The following is a 16,143-nucleotide window of genomic DNA, read 5'->3' as shown; positions in this document are numbered from 1 at the left end:
TCAAGTGGTGAACCTTTAGTGGATCCATCGGCTTATAGGAGACTCGTTGGGAGGTTGGTTTATCTAACACATACACGTCCTGACATCACTCATGTTGTCCAACATCTCAGCCAGTTCGTGGTCAAACCCACTTCAGCTCATCATCAAGCCGTTATTCGTGTCCTTTGTTATTTGAAACATGCACCTGGATATGGAATTTTCCTTGCTGTTGATAGCCCTCTTCAGTTGAAGGCCTTCAGTGACTCTAATTGGGCAGGATGTGTGGATTCTCGTCGCTTCATTACCGGCTTCTGCATTTATCTTGGCAACTCTCTCATCTCGTGGAGATCCAAGAAGCAACCAACCGTCTCTCGCAGCTCTTCTGAGGTAGAATATCGTGCTCTTGCATCCACCTCGTGTGAGCTTCAATGGCTCATTTACCTGCTAGACGATCATTGCATCCAGTTCACACGGCCAACACTGTTTTTTTGTGACAATTAGTATGCTTTACAAATAGCTTCTAACCAAGTGTTCCACGAACGCACGAAACATATTGAGCTAGACTGCCATTTCATTCAAGAAAGAGTTAGCAAAGGCTTGATTAAACTGCTACCAGTTTTCTCCTCTCTACAGTTAGCTGACATCTTCACCAAGGCGTTATCTCCTTCCCTTTTCAAAGATTTATGTTCCAAGTTGGGAATGACAAACATCTATTCCCAGCTTGAGGGGGGCTCTTAACGTTTTGCGTCCTTCTTTTTCTGTTTTGCAACATCTTTTCTGTTATGATGTAACGTTTTATTATTCTTCTCTCTCCCTCTTTTACTTGTATATATTCCTTCACGTCTCAATAATACAGTAGGCTGTTGTTGATCATTTCTTTACTGTTGCCTACTCTCTCGTAAAGTTTCAATTCTTTATGGGTTTTATTACTTAGCATAATTAAAATAGTTTTATTGACACATTGCAATGCAATTTTGGCATGGGCAATGGTGTTTGTCTACAAGGATAAAATGTAATATATATATATAGTAATTTTTTTAGTGTTTTAAATTTTAGATGAATTGGTACATAAATTCATAATTATTGAATAAAGTTGTTTGATAAAAAAAACAAATTAAAAAACTAAAACCGTTAAGTATTCATGTGTAATTTATTAAATAAGGATATTAATGAGGATAAGGTAAAAAAAAATATTATTACTTTTAAAAAGCTATATATGTGCTATTTAATGACCTGTAGTATTTTTTTTTTAGATTCATATAATGGCTTATAGTATGAATTGGGTGCATAGTTAAAATAAATTTTATTTTTTAAACTACAGACTTACCCTCCATTTAAAAGACTTACTCTAGAAATTCTATTGTCCCTCTCTTTTTTTGGAATAGTTTTAATCTATTTAAATTTTGTACCTTTTAAAAAGAAGTATACAAAATATATATTTTTTTAAATATAGATATTTATGACGCCACTTCCTCATGTCATTTTTTTAATGAGTGTGAATTACAAAAGACGAGTAAGAAACATAAATTACATATGTAATTTTGATTCTAAATACTAATAATAAGGTAATTTTTATTTAATATATAGTATTAAATATATGTGAAATTTTGATTTTGAATGAAGATACCCATATTATAATTAACTTTCATTTTGAATTTAAAAATAACTTAGTGGTTAAGTGTAGTAATAGAAATTCATGATCAAGGTTTCAAGTTTAATATTTGACATTTTAATTTTTTTTCTTATTTTCACATGTTGCATTATCACAACGTTGTTTGCAAAATAAGCTGAATGATTAGAATAACAATTTAAATTTGTAAATAACTTTTTATTTTTTTTTAGTTATTTTTATGAAGTTGAAATTTGAAAATTAATGATTATATATTTTTGGATAGTTATTATTCATGGTTTATATTCATTAACTAATCTATTTACTAAAATTCTGAATAGTCACATGTCACAAATAAGAATATATATGTGCTTTAAGTGTAATTAATTACTTCTCATGTGCTTTGAATTTGAGAATGTTTCTCTTTAATCAATTCTCTTTCAATTCTGACCAAAAACCTTGAACGTTGAAGGTGGCGAGTCTTGTCCGAATAGGTTGTGATGGCCCATGAAGGTGAAGAAGTTATCGTCTAGGGTGCCGTTTGTTGGGCCTATGAAGTCCGTTACAATGTCTGGGTCACCGGCCCATGTTATTTGCATGACGACCAAAGCAGATATCACTAGTAGTGAGACATGTTTCAAGTTAGATATGCTTTGGTTTAGTTGGTAATGTTGAAATAAGTGCTTAATATCATTAGTTAGTTTTTGACATGATATATTGATGATTGGTGTAATATATTAATTATTAAAACAATGCATTATGTCACATTGACAACCCCATGTTAACAATTAATAAGTTGTATTGATGTTCAACGTGTCACTTTGATAATGAAATATAATATATATATATAACAATTTGTACAAATATTATTATTTTTATTTATCTTTTTATATTGTATTGGAATATACCAATATACAGCTGTATATTGGTTAACTGTTAGGTTGTTATAGGTTGTTAGTTAGTTTCTTTTAGTCACATATATATAAGACACAATTTTGTAATCTTTCATATGATATTCAATATAATTCTGATGTATTCTTCAGTACTCTATTTTCTTTTCTCTTTTCTCTAATAATAATAATGATCTATCAAGACTGTGATAGAGTCAATATGGTATCAGGAGCACATACTTCCACTTCTTGACCCTTTTGCATCTGCAATCTTGCTCCCATGGCAAAAACTCCCAAAGATCCCAGTTCAGACCCAACCAATCCTCTATTTCTTCATCATTCCGATGGCCCTGGCCTTGTTCTCACCTCCCAGCCACTCGATAACAAAAATTACACAACATGGAGTCGTGCTATGTTGGTGGCCCTTTCCGTAAAGAACAAGATTCCTTTTGTTGATGGTTCTCTTCCAAGACCTGCTGCTGATGACCCTACATACGCTGCGTGGATTTGTGGGAACAATGTAGTTATCTCTTGGCTCTATAATTTTGTTTCCAAAGAAATTATAACAAGTATACTATTTGCAAATACCGCCAAAGAATTTTGGGACGATTTGAAATCAAGATTCTCCAGAAAAAATGGTCCTCGTATATTTCAACTCAGGAGGCAACTTACATCTCTTCAACAAGGAACTGATGATGTGAGTACCTAATACACTAAACTAAAGTCAATCTGGGAGGAGTTATCAGGATACAAACCCTCTTTTCCATGCACTTGTGGAGGCTTGCAACATCTTCAAGTCTACAATGTTTTAGAATACGTAATGTCATTCTTGATGGGTTTGAACGATTCTTTCTCCCAAATCCGTGGTCAGATTCTTCTATCAGATCCACTTCCTCCAATTGGTAATGTATTTTCTTTGGTTCTTCAAGAAGACACACAAAGAGATATTGGTACTGTTGTAACCCACACTCCCTCTATAAACTCTGATAATATGGCTTTTCTTGTTAATTCTTCCACAAAATCTTCTGCTGTTGATCACTATAAATTCAATAGAAGGGAAGGGCTAAAATGTGCATATTGTGGTATATTGGGTCACACAATGGATAAATGTTATAAGCTTGTAGGATATCCTCCTAACTACAGCTTTAAGAATATACAAACTCCTGTTGCAAATCAAGTTCTTGACAGCCCAGAACCTTTAAATCAGAACAAACCTGACAATTTAACACCTGCTCAATGCCAAGGAACTTTCTTTCACTGATTTATTCTCCAAGAAAGGTATCATTCATCAATTCTCTTGTGTAGAAAGACCACAACAAAACAGTGTGGTTGAAAGAAAACATTTACACATCCTGAACATTGCTTGTGCGTTAATGTTTCAATCTAATGTTCCATTAAAATTTTGGGGTGAATGTGTCAAAACTGCTGTGCTCCTCATGAATAGAACTCCTAGCCTTATTCTGGATTCTAAGTCACCTTTTGAAATTTTGTATGATAAGATTCCTAACTATGTTGATTTCAGAGTTTTTGGCTCTTTATGCTATGCATCTACCCTTTTATCTAGCAGACACAAGTTCACTCATAGGGCTATTGCTGTTGTTTTCCTGGGTTATCCCAAGGGATACAAAGGTTACAAACTCCTTGACCTCTCCACCAAACAAATTTTTATTTCAAGAGATGTAAAATTTTTTGAATATATTTTCCCATTCAAACCTGCACATCAAACCATTTCTGATACTGATAACACGAATCCTTATATTACCCCTAATATCACTCATTCACATACCTTGGATGACATTGATGACCACAATACTACTGCACCTCACACACCACCTGCCATTGTGGACCAACCTTCTCTTCGCAGATCCAACAGAACATCCAATCCTCCAAGCTATCTCAATGGCTATCATTGTTACAATGCCACTGACTCTTCCATCACTGCATATCCTATCCAAAATTACCTTGATTATTCTCATCTATCCAATTCGTATAGACACTATATTTGTCAAATTTCAGAACATTTTGAATCACAAACCTATGCTCAGGCTATCAAACACACATCCTGGCAGAAAGTTATTTCTGATGAACTGATTGCTATGGAAGTCAATAACACTTGGGATATTGTGCCTCTTCCTCCAGACAAAAAACCCATCAATTGTAAGTAGTTATTCAAACTAAAATTAAACTCTGATGGCACTATGGCTAAACATAAAGCCAGACTTGTTGCAAGGGGATTTACTCAACAGTATGGTCTTGACTTCCAGGAAACCTTTTCCCCTGTGGAAAAATCACCACACTCAGGTTACTCTTATCCTTGGCAGCCTCTCAACATTGGCATTTAGCTCAACTTGATATCAATAATGATTTTTTTAAATGGTAACCATGAGGAAGAAATATTCATGAAAATCCCTCAAGGATATAACCATAATATCATTAATACCACATCTGTTTCCCATGTCTGTAAACTTAAAAAATCTATTTATGGTCTTAAACAAGCTTTTAGGAGCTGGTTTAATAAATTAAGTACTACCTTACCATCTCATGGTTACAAGCAATCTAAATTTGATTATTCTTTATTCACTAAAGGGACTAATTCAAATTTCATTGCTCTTTTAGTATATGTGGATGACATTGTCATTGCTAGTCCTAGCAATGATGTTATTTCACATACAAAAATTCTTTTACAAAAATATTTCAGGTTGAAGGATCTTGGAGATCTCAAATTCTTTCTTGGATTAGAATTTTCCAAATCCAAAGAAGGAATATTTATGTGTCAAAGGCACTATACTATGTCAATCTTGGAAGACTGTGGAATGTTGGGATGCAAACCTTCATCTATCCCAATGGAATCCAATTTGAAACTGATAGCAGAATCTGGCACAAAGCTATTAGACCCTGAAAAATACTGAAGGCTTATTGACAGATTATTATACTTGACTATCTCTAGGCCTGACATATGCTTCACAGTACATAAGTTAAGTCAATTTGTTTCTAATCCATATACTAACCATATGAATGCAGCTAATATGTTACTTAGGTACCTCAAGCATACTGCTGGACAAGGTATCTTATTCAAAGCCAATTTAGATACCAGATTGCATGCATATGTTGATGCAGATTGGGGATCCTGTTAGGATAGTAGAAAGTCTACAACTGGCTTTTGTGTTTTCCTAGGAAACTCCTTAATCTCTTGGAAATCTAAAAGACAACAAACAGTGAGTAAATCATCTGCAGAGGCAGAATATAGAGCCATATCTTTTGTATCTAGTGAAGTTACTTGGTTGAGGAACCTCCTAACTGATTTCAACATCAACACCCCTTTTGCATCTGTATATTGTGATAATAAAGTTGCCATCCACATTGCCTCCAATCCTACCTTTCATGAAAGGACAAAACATCTTGAAATTGATCTATATATCATCAGAGATAAAGTCACCAAAGGTGTTATCAAGTTGATTCATGTCAGAAGATATCATCAACTGGCGGATGTTTTCACTAAAGCCTTACCGAAGAATGCATTTATTGGCATCATATCTAAGGTGGCCATAGACAACATTTTTCTGCCATCTTGAGGGGGGATATTGGAATATACACTAGTGCAAAAGAGGCTTTTTACGTCAGCTATTTTAAAGTTTTTACGTCAGAAAAACTTCTGACGTTAAAGCGGAGACGTAAATTTACGTCAGCATTTAAGACCGACGTAAATTTACATCGGATATTTTTGACGACCGACATAAAAAAGTTGCAAAACCCAAAAAAAATTACGCTAGAACGGGCCGTTCTGCAAGGAGAACGGCCCGTCCTCCTTGCAGAACGGCCCGTCCTCCTGAGAGTCGTGTCCCTAACTTGAACTGGTAGTCCATATTCAAGATCCAAAAGGCCTTGTACAAATTTTGCACTCCTTGTCATACTCTGCTCCTGTCTGCAGCCAAAGATAAACATTATGATACCATGCAATCTGGTGAATAAAGAAAATAGAAAAACGAAAGGAACGAAGAAGATAAGAAAGGAACCTTCGAACGTAGGAAAGGAGCGAAGAACGGGAAGGAAATCGGAGTGCTCCCAACGAGCGAAGCGCATGCGAAACAATGCATTTTTGAATGGAGAGGCGCTACGCAACTTAACTACGTATTTTTAAAAAACTATTTTACGTCGGAGAATAAAGGGTCCGACGTAAATTCAACAATCTACATCGGTTATAGCTGAGGTCCGACGTAGATTGTTGAATTTACGTCGGGTCCTTTGTTGTCCGACGTAAAAAAGTTTGCATTATTTTCAAAAATGTCACCGCGTCATTTTTACGTCAGATATATTTTGGTTCGACGTGAAAATACATACATAAAAAACCTCTTTTGCACTAGTGATACCAATATACAGCTGTATATTGGTTAACAGTTAGGTTGTTATAGGTTATTAGTTAGTTTCTTTTAGTCACATATATATATATAAGACACAACTTTGTAATCTTACATATGATATTCAATATAATTATGATGTATTCTTCAGCACTCTGTTTTCTTTTCTCTTTTCTCTAATGCTAATCTATCAAGACTGTGATAGAGTCAATATATTGTATTATTTATTACAATTTAAATTTCCTCTTATGGGTAATTAATTACCTTTCGTGTGCTTTCAATTTGATAATCTTTCTCTTTAATCAATCATAAAAAAAATTGCAAACTTGAATACAGTATATAACTATATATATAAAGAAATTAGTTAAGAGACACTATATTTACTTTAATAACTCAAAATCATGGATCTCTTTGTAAATTGAAAAATACTTTGAATGCATGCCAAAAATCTGATAGAAAAAATGAGGACGTTGTATACAACACAACAATATATTTGTTTTGAAACGTCCCTTGACTACGTTATCAATGACTATTATACGAGATAAGTGAGAAAAGAATTTACAATGTTCCAAATACTAATTAAATTAATTTAAATAAAAAAAATGTGGTCAGAGATATATGAAGACGTAACAACGTCTATATGGACAGTTCTTAACTATTTTTCCCCCTACTTTACCTTCTATCTTCATTAATGCCGTTAGAAAGAAAGCAAAATCCACAAATATTAATTATGTGATTGAAAGACACTATATTTGTCCAACTCGTATAAACATATTTTTATTTTCTTTTTCTTTTTTGTTACACTATATTTTTTGTCTATATTTTTCCCCTTATTTCTCTCATTTTTTTTTTATATTCAATCTACCTAACTTGGGGCACTTTTGTCCAAATTTGTTATCAGGTACTTGGTTTTAACGTTCTCTGTTCTTATAAGAAGAATGTGCTTAATTTGCAAACATCAAATGATAAAGAAAATGATAAAATTACACATCCTTCCGAATTCGACAATTAGGACATAATATGGGTAACCAACGACCCGAGACCCGACCCATACCCACATTACTAAAAGATTATAGGCTAAAAACCTATTTTGGTCCCTTATAATAATTGTTTGTTTTAATTTAGTCTCATTTTTATTTTTGGTTTCAATTTGGTCCCTAATAAATTAATTAGTTTCAATGTGGGACTTCCGTCCAAATTATTTAAACGGAGTTAACTGTTCGTCACGTGGATGCCACGTAGATGCATAGGTGGATGCCACGTGGATGCCAAATTTTTTTGAAAACAACTGGAACCAGAACGACCCGTTCTGAAACCAGAACCGCTCGTTCTTGTTGAACTTTTGATGTGTTAATTTTGCATCCGGAACGGCCCGTTCCAGTTGCAAAATTAACACACTAAAAGTGCAACCAGAACGGGCCGTTCTGGTTTCAGAACGGGCCGTTCTGGTTCTAGGTATTTTCAAAAAATTGGCATCTACGTGTCATCTACGTGGTATCCACGTGGCCAACAGTTAACACCGTTAAAGAAATTTGGACGGAAGTCCCACGTTGAAACCAATTAATTTATTAGGGACCTAATTGAAACCAGTAAAGGATGAAATGATATGGTATTTTTCCTTGAAGTCATTAACGATGTACCCCAACAACAACCTGTTCTTGAAGAGGTAGAACCTAAAGTAAAGGAAGATGATACACAGGACTAACATTTCACCAAACAACCATATGCGGGGACAGATCTAAGTTAATCATAGTGAGGGCACTTGCCCCCACTAAAATTTTTTTCATTCTTTTTTTTTTTTATATATAAAATATTAACAATTTTATAAAATATATATTATTAATTATATTTTAATTATGTTGTTATATCTAATATAATAAATATATTAATATTTTTTTATATTTTATTTTATTGTTTAATTATTTTTTATTTTGTGGTAAAATTATCTTCATTTTTAATGAAGAAAAAATTTACTTACTTGAAGAATAAGTCTTGATAGATTTATTTTATTTAATAATTAATGTTTTATATCAAATTTTTAAGAATTTAATTGTTAAATTAAAAAGTTTTTCATGTATAGATCAAATTTATAAAAAAAATTAAAAAATTAAAAATCTTATGATACTTCGTTAAATTAATTCAAATTAACATACAAAATATTTTTGTTTTAAATGAACGTAAAAATTTAGAGGACACTAAAAGAAAATAAATTAATAATTTTATTATGTTTATCTTATTAATTTTTATCATTTTATTCCTCTAATTTTAAATAAATTACAAAAAATTGTAAAGTGACACTTAAATATTTATTCATATAGAAAGAGAAAAAGAAAAAGTTATTACTCTATTTATAAGATAATTATATTTTATAAAAATAAGTAATTTTAAAATTTTTACCATAAAAAAATATTTTTCAAAATTATTGATTTTTTTTAATAAAATTAATAAATAATATTCTATTCTCAGTTTTGTTCTGAATCCAGAACGGGCCGTTCTGGTTTCAGAACGAGCCATTCTACTATACTCTTGGTGTGTTAATTTTGCATCTGGAATGGCCCGTTTCAGATGCAAAATTAACACACCAAGAGTGAATCCAGAACGGGCCGTTCTGGTTCCAGGTATTTTCAAAAAATTGGCATTCACGTGTCATTCACGTGGCATCTACCTATGCATCTATGTGGCATCCACGTGGCCAACAGTTAATACCGTTAAAGAAATTTGGACGAAAGTCCTACATTGAAACCAATTAATTTATTAGGGACCTAATTGAAACCAATTAATTAGTTTGGGACCAAATTGAAACCAAAAATAAAAGTGGGACTAAATTGAAACAAACAATTATTATAAGGGACCAAAATAGGTTTTTAGCCAAGATTATACGAGCATATTTGTTGGGTGTGAAAATTAACTTCAACGGGTTGAAATGGACGACAATTGAATTATTTTCTCAAAACGATTTAGTTTTTATTATTTAGTTGAATTCATTTTTGGATAAGTTTAATTTTTTGTTTATCTAGTATAGTTCAGTTTTGAATTCAGTATAGATAGTTTTTATGTTTCATGAATTAAAAAATAGAATAAAAAGTCATTGAAATTTAGGTAGAAAAAAAAAATGAATAGGTGCTAGATTGTATGGTGTGCTTTGGTGTGGAGTATTTGAAAAGTGAGAAATGAATGTATATTTAATGGTTGAATAGTTAAAAAAAAAAAAAAACAATTTCTGTGAAAGTTTTCTTTTTAATTCATGATCTTGGTTGTATGAATTATCTAACAATTTTTGGTACTCTTTTTTTGGACAATGGATTGTAAATTTAAGAGCTTGTATTAGTATGAGAATTTGATTGCTTATTGGAACATTATTATTTTGTAAAGGTATGGTTGGATTAAAAATAGGTCATAATAGTTATAGATGGTGATCATAATATACTGATTCATGGATAATAGAAGTATAGGTGAAGTATGGAATTGATGGATAAATAGGAATAATTAACATAATTTTTTTTTTTGTGAATACATGTACAAAAAGTGGTTACTAGTTATTAAATGGACATAACATTTAATATGCAGTATCTACATGAGAATATGATTGTATTTTAGACTTTTTTTTATTTGATTGGGTATCACTAATGTATTTATTAATAAAATATATTTTTGGCTAATAAAAAATAACGTGACATTTATTTATATGGCATAACCTTTTTTATAAGATAAAAAATATAATAATAGATAATAGATAATAAATTTCAAATACACAATTAACCGCAAAGCATGTGAGATTTTTCTTCTTTAATCTTCAAAAGTCTATATTTATATATGTTAAAATAAAGATGATTCAAATTTTAAATTTCTAAGATATGGCCGAGATATAAAAAATTATTATTTATATTTAAGATATTATTTAGAATTAAAAGTATTGTATTTCTTTTAAAAATTTGTTTCCTTTTTTAAGATTAGAATGTTAAGTCAATAAATAAAAGTTCTTAAAATAAAAGAATTATCTGATTTGTAGAGGGAATTATTACCTTAAATAAGAAATGAATCATATGAAAGAAGAAACATTGTGAGGGAAATGTTTCTAATTTTCACTCATGAAACTTGGGGAAAACTTTCTAAGTTTCACTCATAAAACTTGAGAAAGATTTTCAAGTTTCATTCATAAAACTTGAAGGAAAGATTTTCATAAACATACATATAATATTTTTTGAGGTAATAAATATTTTTATAGACGTAAGCATGAAAAGTCGAACCATATTAAATAAATTATTGTGTAATCTTATCTTATTTCTTTTATAATGTTTGTATATTCTTTCATTGTTGTGCATAAAGAAAAGAAGAGAAGTTTTTTTTTTCCAACAGTCGTATTAGAGCTCATGGTTTGTGCAAACAGATGACATGTCACTTAAGTATTGAAGATTGCCCAGATAAAAAAGTACTACAAAACAAAAGTATGAGTGAAGATGATTGTGACGAGTATCATGAGAACAAAAGAAATATCAAGTTTAAAATTTTTAATTCAGGGAGGAATTATTGGAATAAAAACAATTCAAATTTAATTTCAATTTCAAATCTCTATGATATTGTTGAGATATAAAAATATACTATTTATCTTTAGAATATTGTTTAAAATTAAAAATATTATATTTATTTTATAAATTTGCTTTTTTTTTATTTTATAAATAAGATGCTAGGTCAATAAATAGAGAGATTATTGAGATAAAAAGAATTATCTAACTTGTACGGAAGGTTACCACCTTAAATGAGAGAAGTCATATAAAGAAGGACTTCTAAGTTTCGTAAAAAAATTGTAAGGGAGGGATTTTCAAGTTTTACGCATAAAACTTGTTGAGAAGTGAAGAAATTGTGATGGTAATCTGCTCGGTTTATTCAGCCAATATGATTACATATATGTACATCTCATTGTTCCTATAATTATGCTAAATAGATTCCTATAGTTTCCCCTATAATCATGATACAACTGATTACTACAGGATTTGATTACAATCTCATTATTTTAGGTGGCACAAAGAGATTTTTATCGAAACAGATTTCTACCGAAAAAGAAATAATATATTTTATATTTACAATGATATTGTATTAAGAAGTTTCAAAGTTTTACTCATAAAACTTCTAAGGAGAGTTTTCAAATTTCATCCACAAAACTTGAAAGAAAATTTTAATAAATATACATATAATACTTTTTAAAATAATGAATATCCTTATGTTATGAATGTAAGTATAAAAAATTAATTCACATTAAATAAATTATTGTGTAATTTTACCTTATTTCTTTTATTGTGTATTCTCTCATTGTTGTGGGTAAAGAAAAGAAGAGAAGTTTTTTTAACAATATATTCTACATTTTCAGAAGAAAATTCTGGAAAAAGGAAGGATTTTAGTGTTTTTTAAGAAGTGTGTTATAATTAAGTTGTTTGGGTTTAAAGAAAAGAATTGGGAACCGAAGTTACAGGTACTATGAAAAGTATTATAAATAGAAGCTAGTGCATATATATCAAAATCCATTAAATATTGAAAGGAATTTATCGTTTTGTATTTTGTAATGGAACCCATCTGGAAGCATGTCATGTTACTCTACGTTTTGCTGCTGTTTCATCATCATCTTCTTCCGGTCAATTCAGAACACCAAAGAAACTCCTCACATACAGGTTTATATATATATTCTAATTCTATTGTTCATAATTGTTATTTCTAAACTCCAGTAGGTATACTGCTTATTTTATTTATTATAAAGTATATAATTCACATTTTATCAAACACCAGAAGATAAATTCTTAGTTTACATTTCACTTTTAGATCTTCCAATTAGGTTTCTGTTTCCATGGATGCAATTGTGTGCAAGAATCTAAACTTGTGGTCAGAGGTAAATACTAACAAGTGGTTGATACAAGGGATACTAAATTTAGTCTTTTTAAATAAAAATTTGAGTTTAAATTTCATGTATGAGAAAAACATGAAGAGGAAACTCTACTAAAAATAATGAATCAAATTTTTTAATATGGATTAATTTTCGGGAAAACATGTAAATATTTCATATCTAGATTATGGTTATAAAAAAAATACCTAGAAGGCAAATAAATTCTAATTTTATTTATAAAAAAAATATTTATCAATTTTCAAGTTACATGATTTTTCTGTTTGGTAGAAGAAGAAAAAATAAGCAAAAGGAAAGGTGAAAGAGTTCTGCATATTTCTGCGTTAGCAGACATTCCCCTATGCAACTGCATGCAAGCAACACATGATGCTTACCTTTTTTTCTTTTATTCTTTTGGGTGTGGATGACACATATTATTCTCAACTTGAAAACAAAGCAACCATATTTTAGTTTTTAGTAAAATTAAATTCTACCGTGCAATGATATGATATCATCATATTATTTGCCGACTTATTATTTGATAGTTATTTTTTAGAGTCTTCTTCTTATAGGATGGTGGAGCTAGCTAGTTAGCTGATTCGCAAGTGTAAATTTTTTAATTTCTTGTTATTCATTTCATTATTATAATAATTCTCATGTTACTCACTTTATTATTATAATAATTTTACATCGAAACTCTTATTTAGCCTTTCAAAATATTTTTAAGACACCCAATTAATTTTACGATAGTTGTAGGTTTCACGCATGACAAATTATTTTAAGTTCTTTAGCATTTTTTTTTTCTTGATTTTAAAATAAATAAATAAATATATATATATATAAGTAAACGGAGGAAGAGAAAGTTGTGTACATCAGTACATGTGTATATAATTATCATGATTCAATTATGTAATAATGCTATATTATTAAAAAAAATGATTACAATATAATTACTTAAAGAATAAAATCCATGCAATGATGTGTTAACATATAACTATGTGATAAGGTATGGAAAACTATAGTAAATAATGAATGAAAATTAGCTTCATATTAGTTGCAGACAGGGCAAAGACAATGTCCACAATAAATTCAACAGAAATTGTAGTATCAGTTAATAGGCGTGGCGGTGGTGGAGGTGGAGGCCATGGCGGTGGTGGAGGTCACGGCGGTGGTGGTGGAAGTCATGGAGGAGCTGGCCATGAAAACAGCATGGGAATGCATGGAGGATCAATCCCTTTATATGGCGCTGCTGCAGCAGGTTCTGCTCATCAGGCAAATAATAATCACCACCATGGTCACAGTAATGGTGCCACATTAAATTATGTCTCTTTTTATAATTACATTCTTTTATTTCTTTCTATTGCTTTTGTTACAGTTTCCCTATGTAACTAAACAGAATTGCTTTATACTCATTCCGCAGTTACCAATAAAAACATGTTTTGTGTAAGTTGTTTTATAAGAATGTAGTGTGAAAATTTGATACATGATGAAATTAATGTGTTTTTTTAGTTAATTTTTAGCTTAATTAGTCTATAAGTTTATTTCATTAAATAAGATATTTAATAAGTTAATAAGCCTATTTTGTAAGTTTACAGTAATGTTTTGAGTTTATAATTAATTATTATTTTTAAATTTTCAAACTTATCTTCACATTTAATATTAAAAAAGATAATTGCATCACAATGAAAAAATAAATAAATTATAAAAAAATACACAATAAGTATATATTAAAAATAAAATAAAGCAATAATAAATACATAAACATTATATGAAATTAATTTTCATCATTATTATTTCCGAAACGTTCTCAAATATGTCCAATAAAGTCTGCTTGAAATCTGATAAGGAATTGTTACTTGAGGAAGCAATTCTCTTTCTTCTTCAAGCAACTCATGTTGCCACGTCAGAGTCCTCCAATGACAAGAAACTGTGATTTGAGTTGCTTCATGAGACAAGCAACTCCCATTAGAGTTGCTCTTAAAAACACACCATATTCGCGGTTTTCAAACCTTTGTTAATGTCATAGCAGATACTAGAAATATCACTTAGGTTGTGTGAAATTCTTTACTCTAAAATTTTTTGTGGAGATTCAACCATGTATCTATTAGATTTCAAACTTGAAGAATATTCCTCTAAATGGATTTTTCATTACTATCTATAAAATGAAGACTCAAAAAAGTTAGAAGAATTATAAATGTAATAAAACTTTCTTCATCTAACAAAGAATCTTCTTAAATATTCGTTGGACAGTATTTTGTATATATTTGTAAACTTGTCAATTTATTCTTAACAAGGGTTTTATTGTTTTATGCTTAAGTAGTTAAATTTTAAGTTTAATTTAGTGAGTATTTCTTTTATATTTGTGTAAAATTAAGTAATCTCATGTAGAATTATGAAATGTAGAGCATAAAAAGGCTACAAAAAATACTTGGGTTGTGATATTTAAGATAAAATCAAACTCTTGTAGTTTAAAGAGACATTAAATACTTAATTGTAAATAGGTGAAGTTATAGTAAAAATATATTCATATTTGAGGGACTTGATTTAACTCTCGTTGAAAAGTGAACCAATATATATGAATTTTTGTATGCAGAAATTATCTGGTAATATCGTGACTACCATTCAAATGTACTATCTTAAACTAATTTTAATGGGATAAATTTTTTTCCAGATGAGTTCCATTTTAAATTAAAAGTTAGAAGAAGAAAAAAAAAATGTAGGTTAAAAAAATTTCAAAACTAAAAACTACTCCAACATACCCTAGCACTCACAACATCAAATTTCAAAGAAACTAAAAATATAATGTGTACCACCACACATTTCCTTAATAGTGTGTTTGGATGAGAAATTTATATAGAGTAATTCATTTATTTGAAGAATTTTAAATTTCTTGAGGTGAAATGATTTGTTTGGATGAGGAATTTACAAAGAATTTGAAATCCAAGCATTTGTAAAATTTTTAAAATAGTAGAATTTCAAATTCTCTCAAAAATGGGAGAATTTGAAATTTCTCATATTTATTTTTCTTATTTTACCTATATATTTTATCTTATCTCTTCATTCTTTTAATTATTGGATATTCAAAAATATTTTTAAAATTATTAAATATTATCTTATATTAATTTTTTAAATTATTAAATATTATTTAATATTAATTTTTAAAATTATTAAATATTTAAAAATGAATTAATATTTATTTTTATAAAATTTAATTTAAAAATCTCAACATATAAATATATTTTTAAAATCAATTTTACTATGATTGAATCAAATTATCATATTCAACCTAACAATTTAAAATTTAAGAAATTTGAATTGACTCATCCAAACAAAATATTTAAAGAATGATAAAAATTGAAATCAAAGTAATTCGACTAAACGACTAATTTGGTGTAGTTTTATAAACAAAATACCAAAATGGGGCTGTTTTGAAACATTTTA

General features: G+C 29.7%; 2 protein-coding genes and 1 long non-coding RNA gene across 3 annotated transcripts; all 3 read left to right on the top strand.

Moving 5' to 3' along the window:
* The first annotated feature begins 2,758 nt into the window (after positions 1–2,758).
* Positions 2,759–3,187, top strand: LOC145950234 (uncharacterized). The gene has a single exon (XM_083061294.1). It carries the CDS (start codon positions 2,759–2,761, stop codon positions 3,185–3,187), a length of 429 nt encoding a protein of 142 aa, XP_082917420.1.
* Positions 3,188–3,851: 664 nt separating this feature from the next.
* On the top strand, positions 3,852–4,643 carry LOC145950233 (uncharacterized). The gene has a single exon (XM_083061293.1). The coding sequence runs from the start codon at positions 3,852–3,854 to the stop codon at positions 4,641–4,643; it is 792 nt and encodes a 263-aa protein (XP_082917419.1).
* Positions 4,644–11,347: 6,704 nt separating this feature from the next.
* Positions 11,348–14,186, top strand: LOC109798276 (uncharacterized). The gene is made up of 2 exons (XR_014428745.1): positions 11,348–12,496; positions 13,757–14,186. It is a non-coding gene; the product is annotated as an uncharacterized LOC109798276 (long non-coding RNA).
* The last annotated feature ends 1,957 nt before the right edge of the window (positions 14,187–16,143 follow it).

This window comes from Cajanus cajan, chromosome 8 (assembly GCF_000230855.2).
Source record: "Cajanus cajan strain Asha chromosome 8, NIPB_CcT2T_4, whole genome shotgun sequence".
Classification (NCBI taxonomy): domain Eukaryota; kingdom Viridiplantae; phylum Streptophyta; class Magnoliopsida; order Fabales; family Fabaceae; genus Cajanus; species Cajanus cajan.
Note: the sequence above shows the minus strand (reverse complement) of the source record. Positions and strands in the feature narration are given on the sequence as shown.

Coding starts and splice junctions, on each gene's coding strand:
- LOC145950234 (XM_083061294.1), top strand. CDS start 2,759: ATGGCAAAAACTCCCAAAGATCCCAGTTCAGACCCAACCAATCCTCTA.
- LOC145950233 (XM_083061293.1), top strand. CDS start 3,852: ATGTTTCAATCTAATGTTCCATTAAAATTTTGGGGTGAATGTGTCAAA.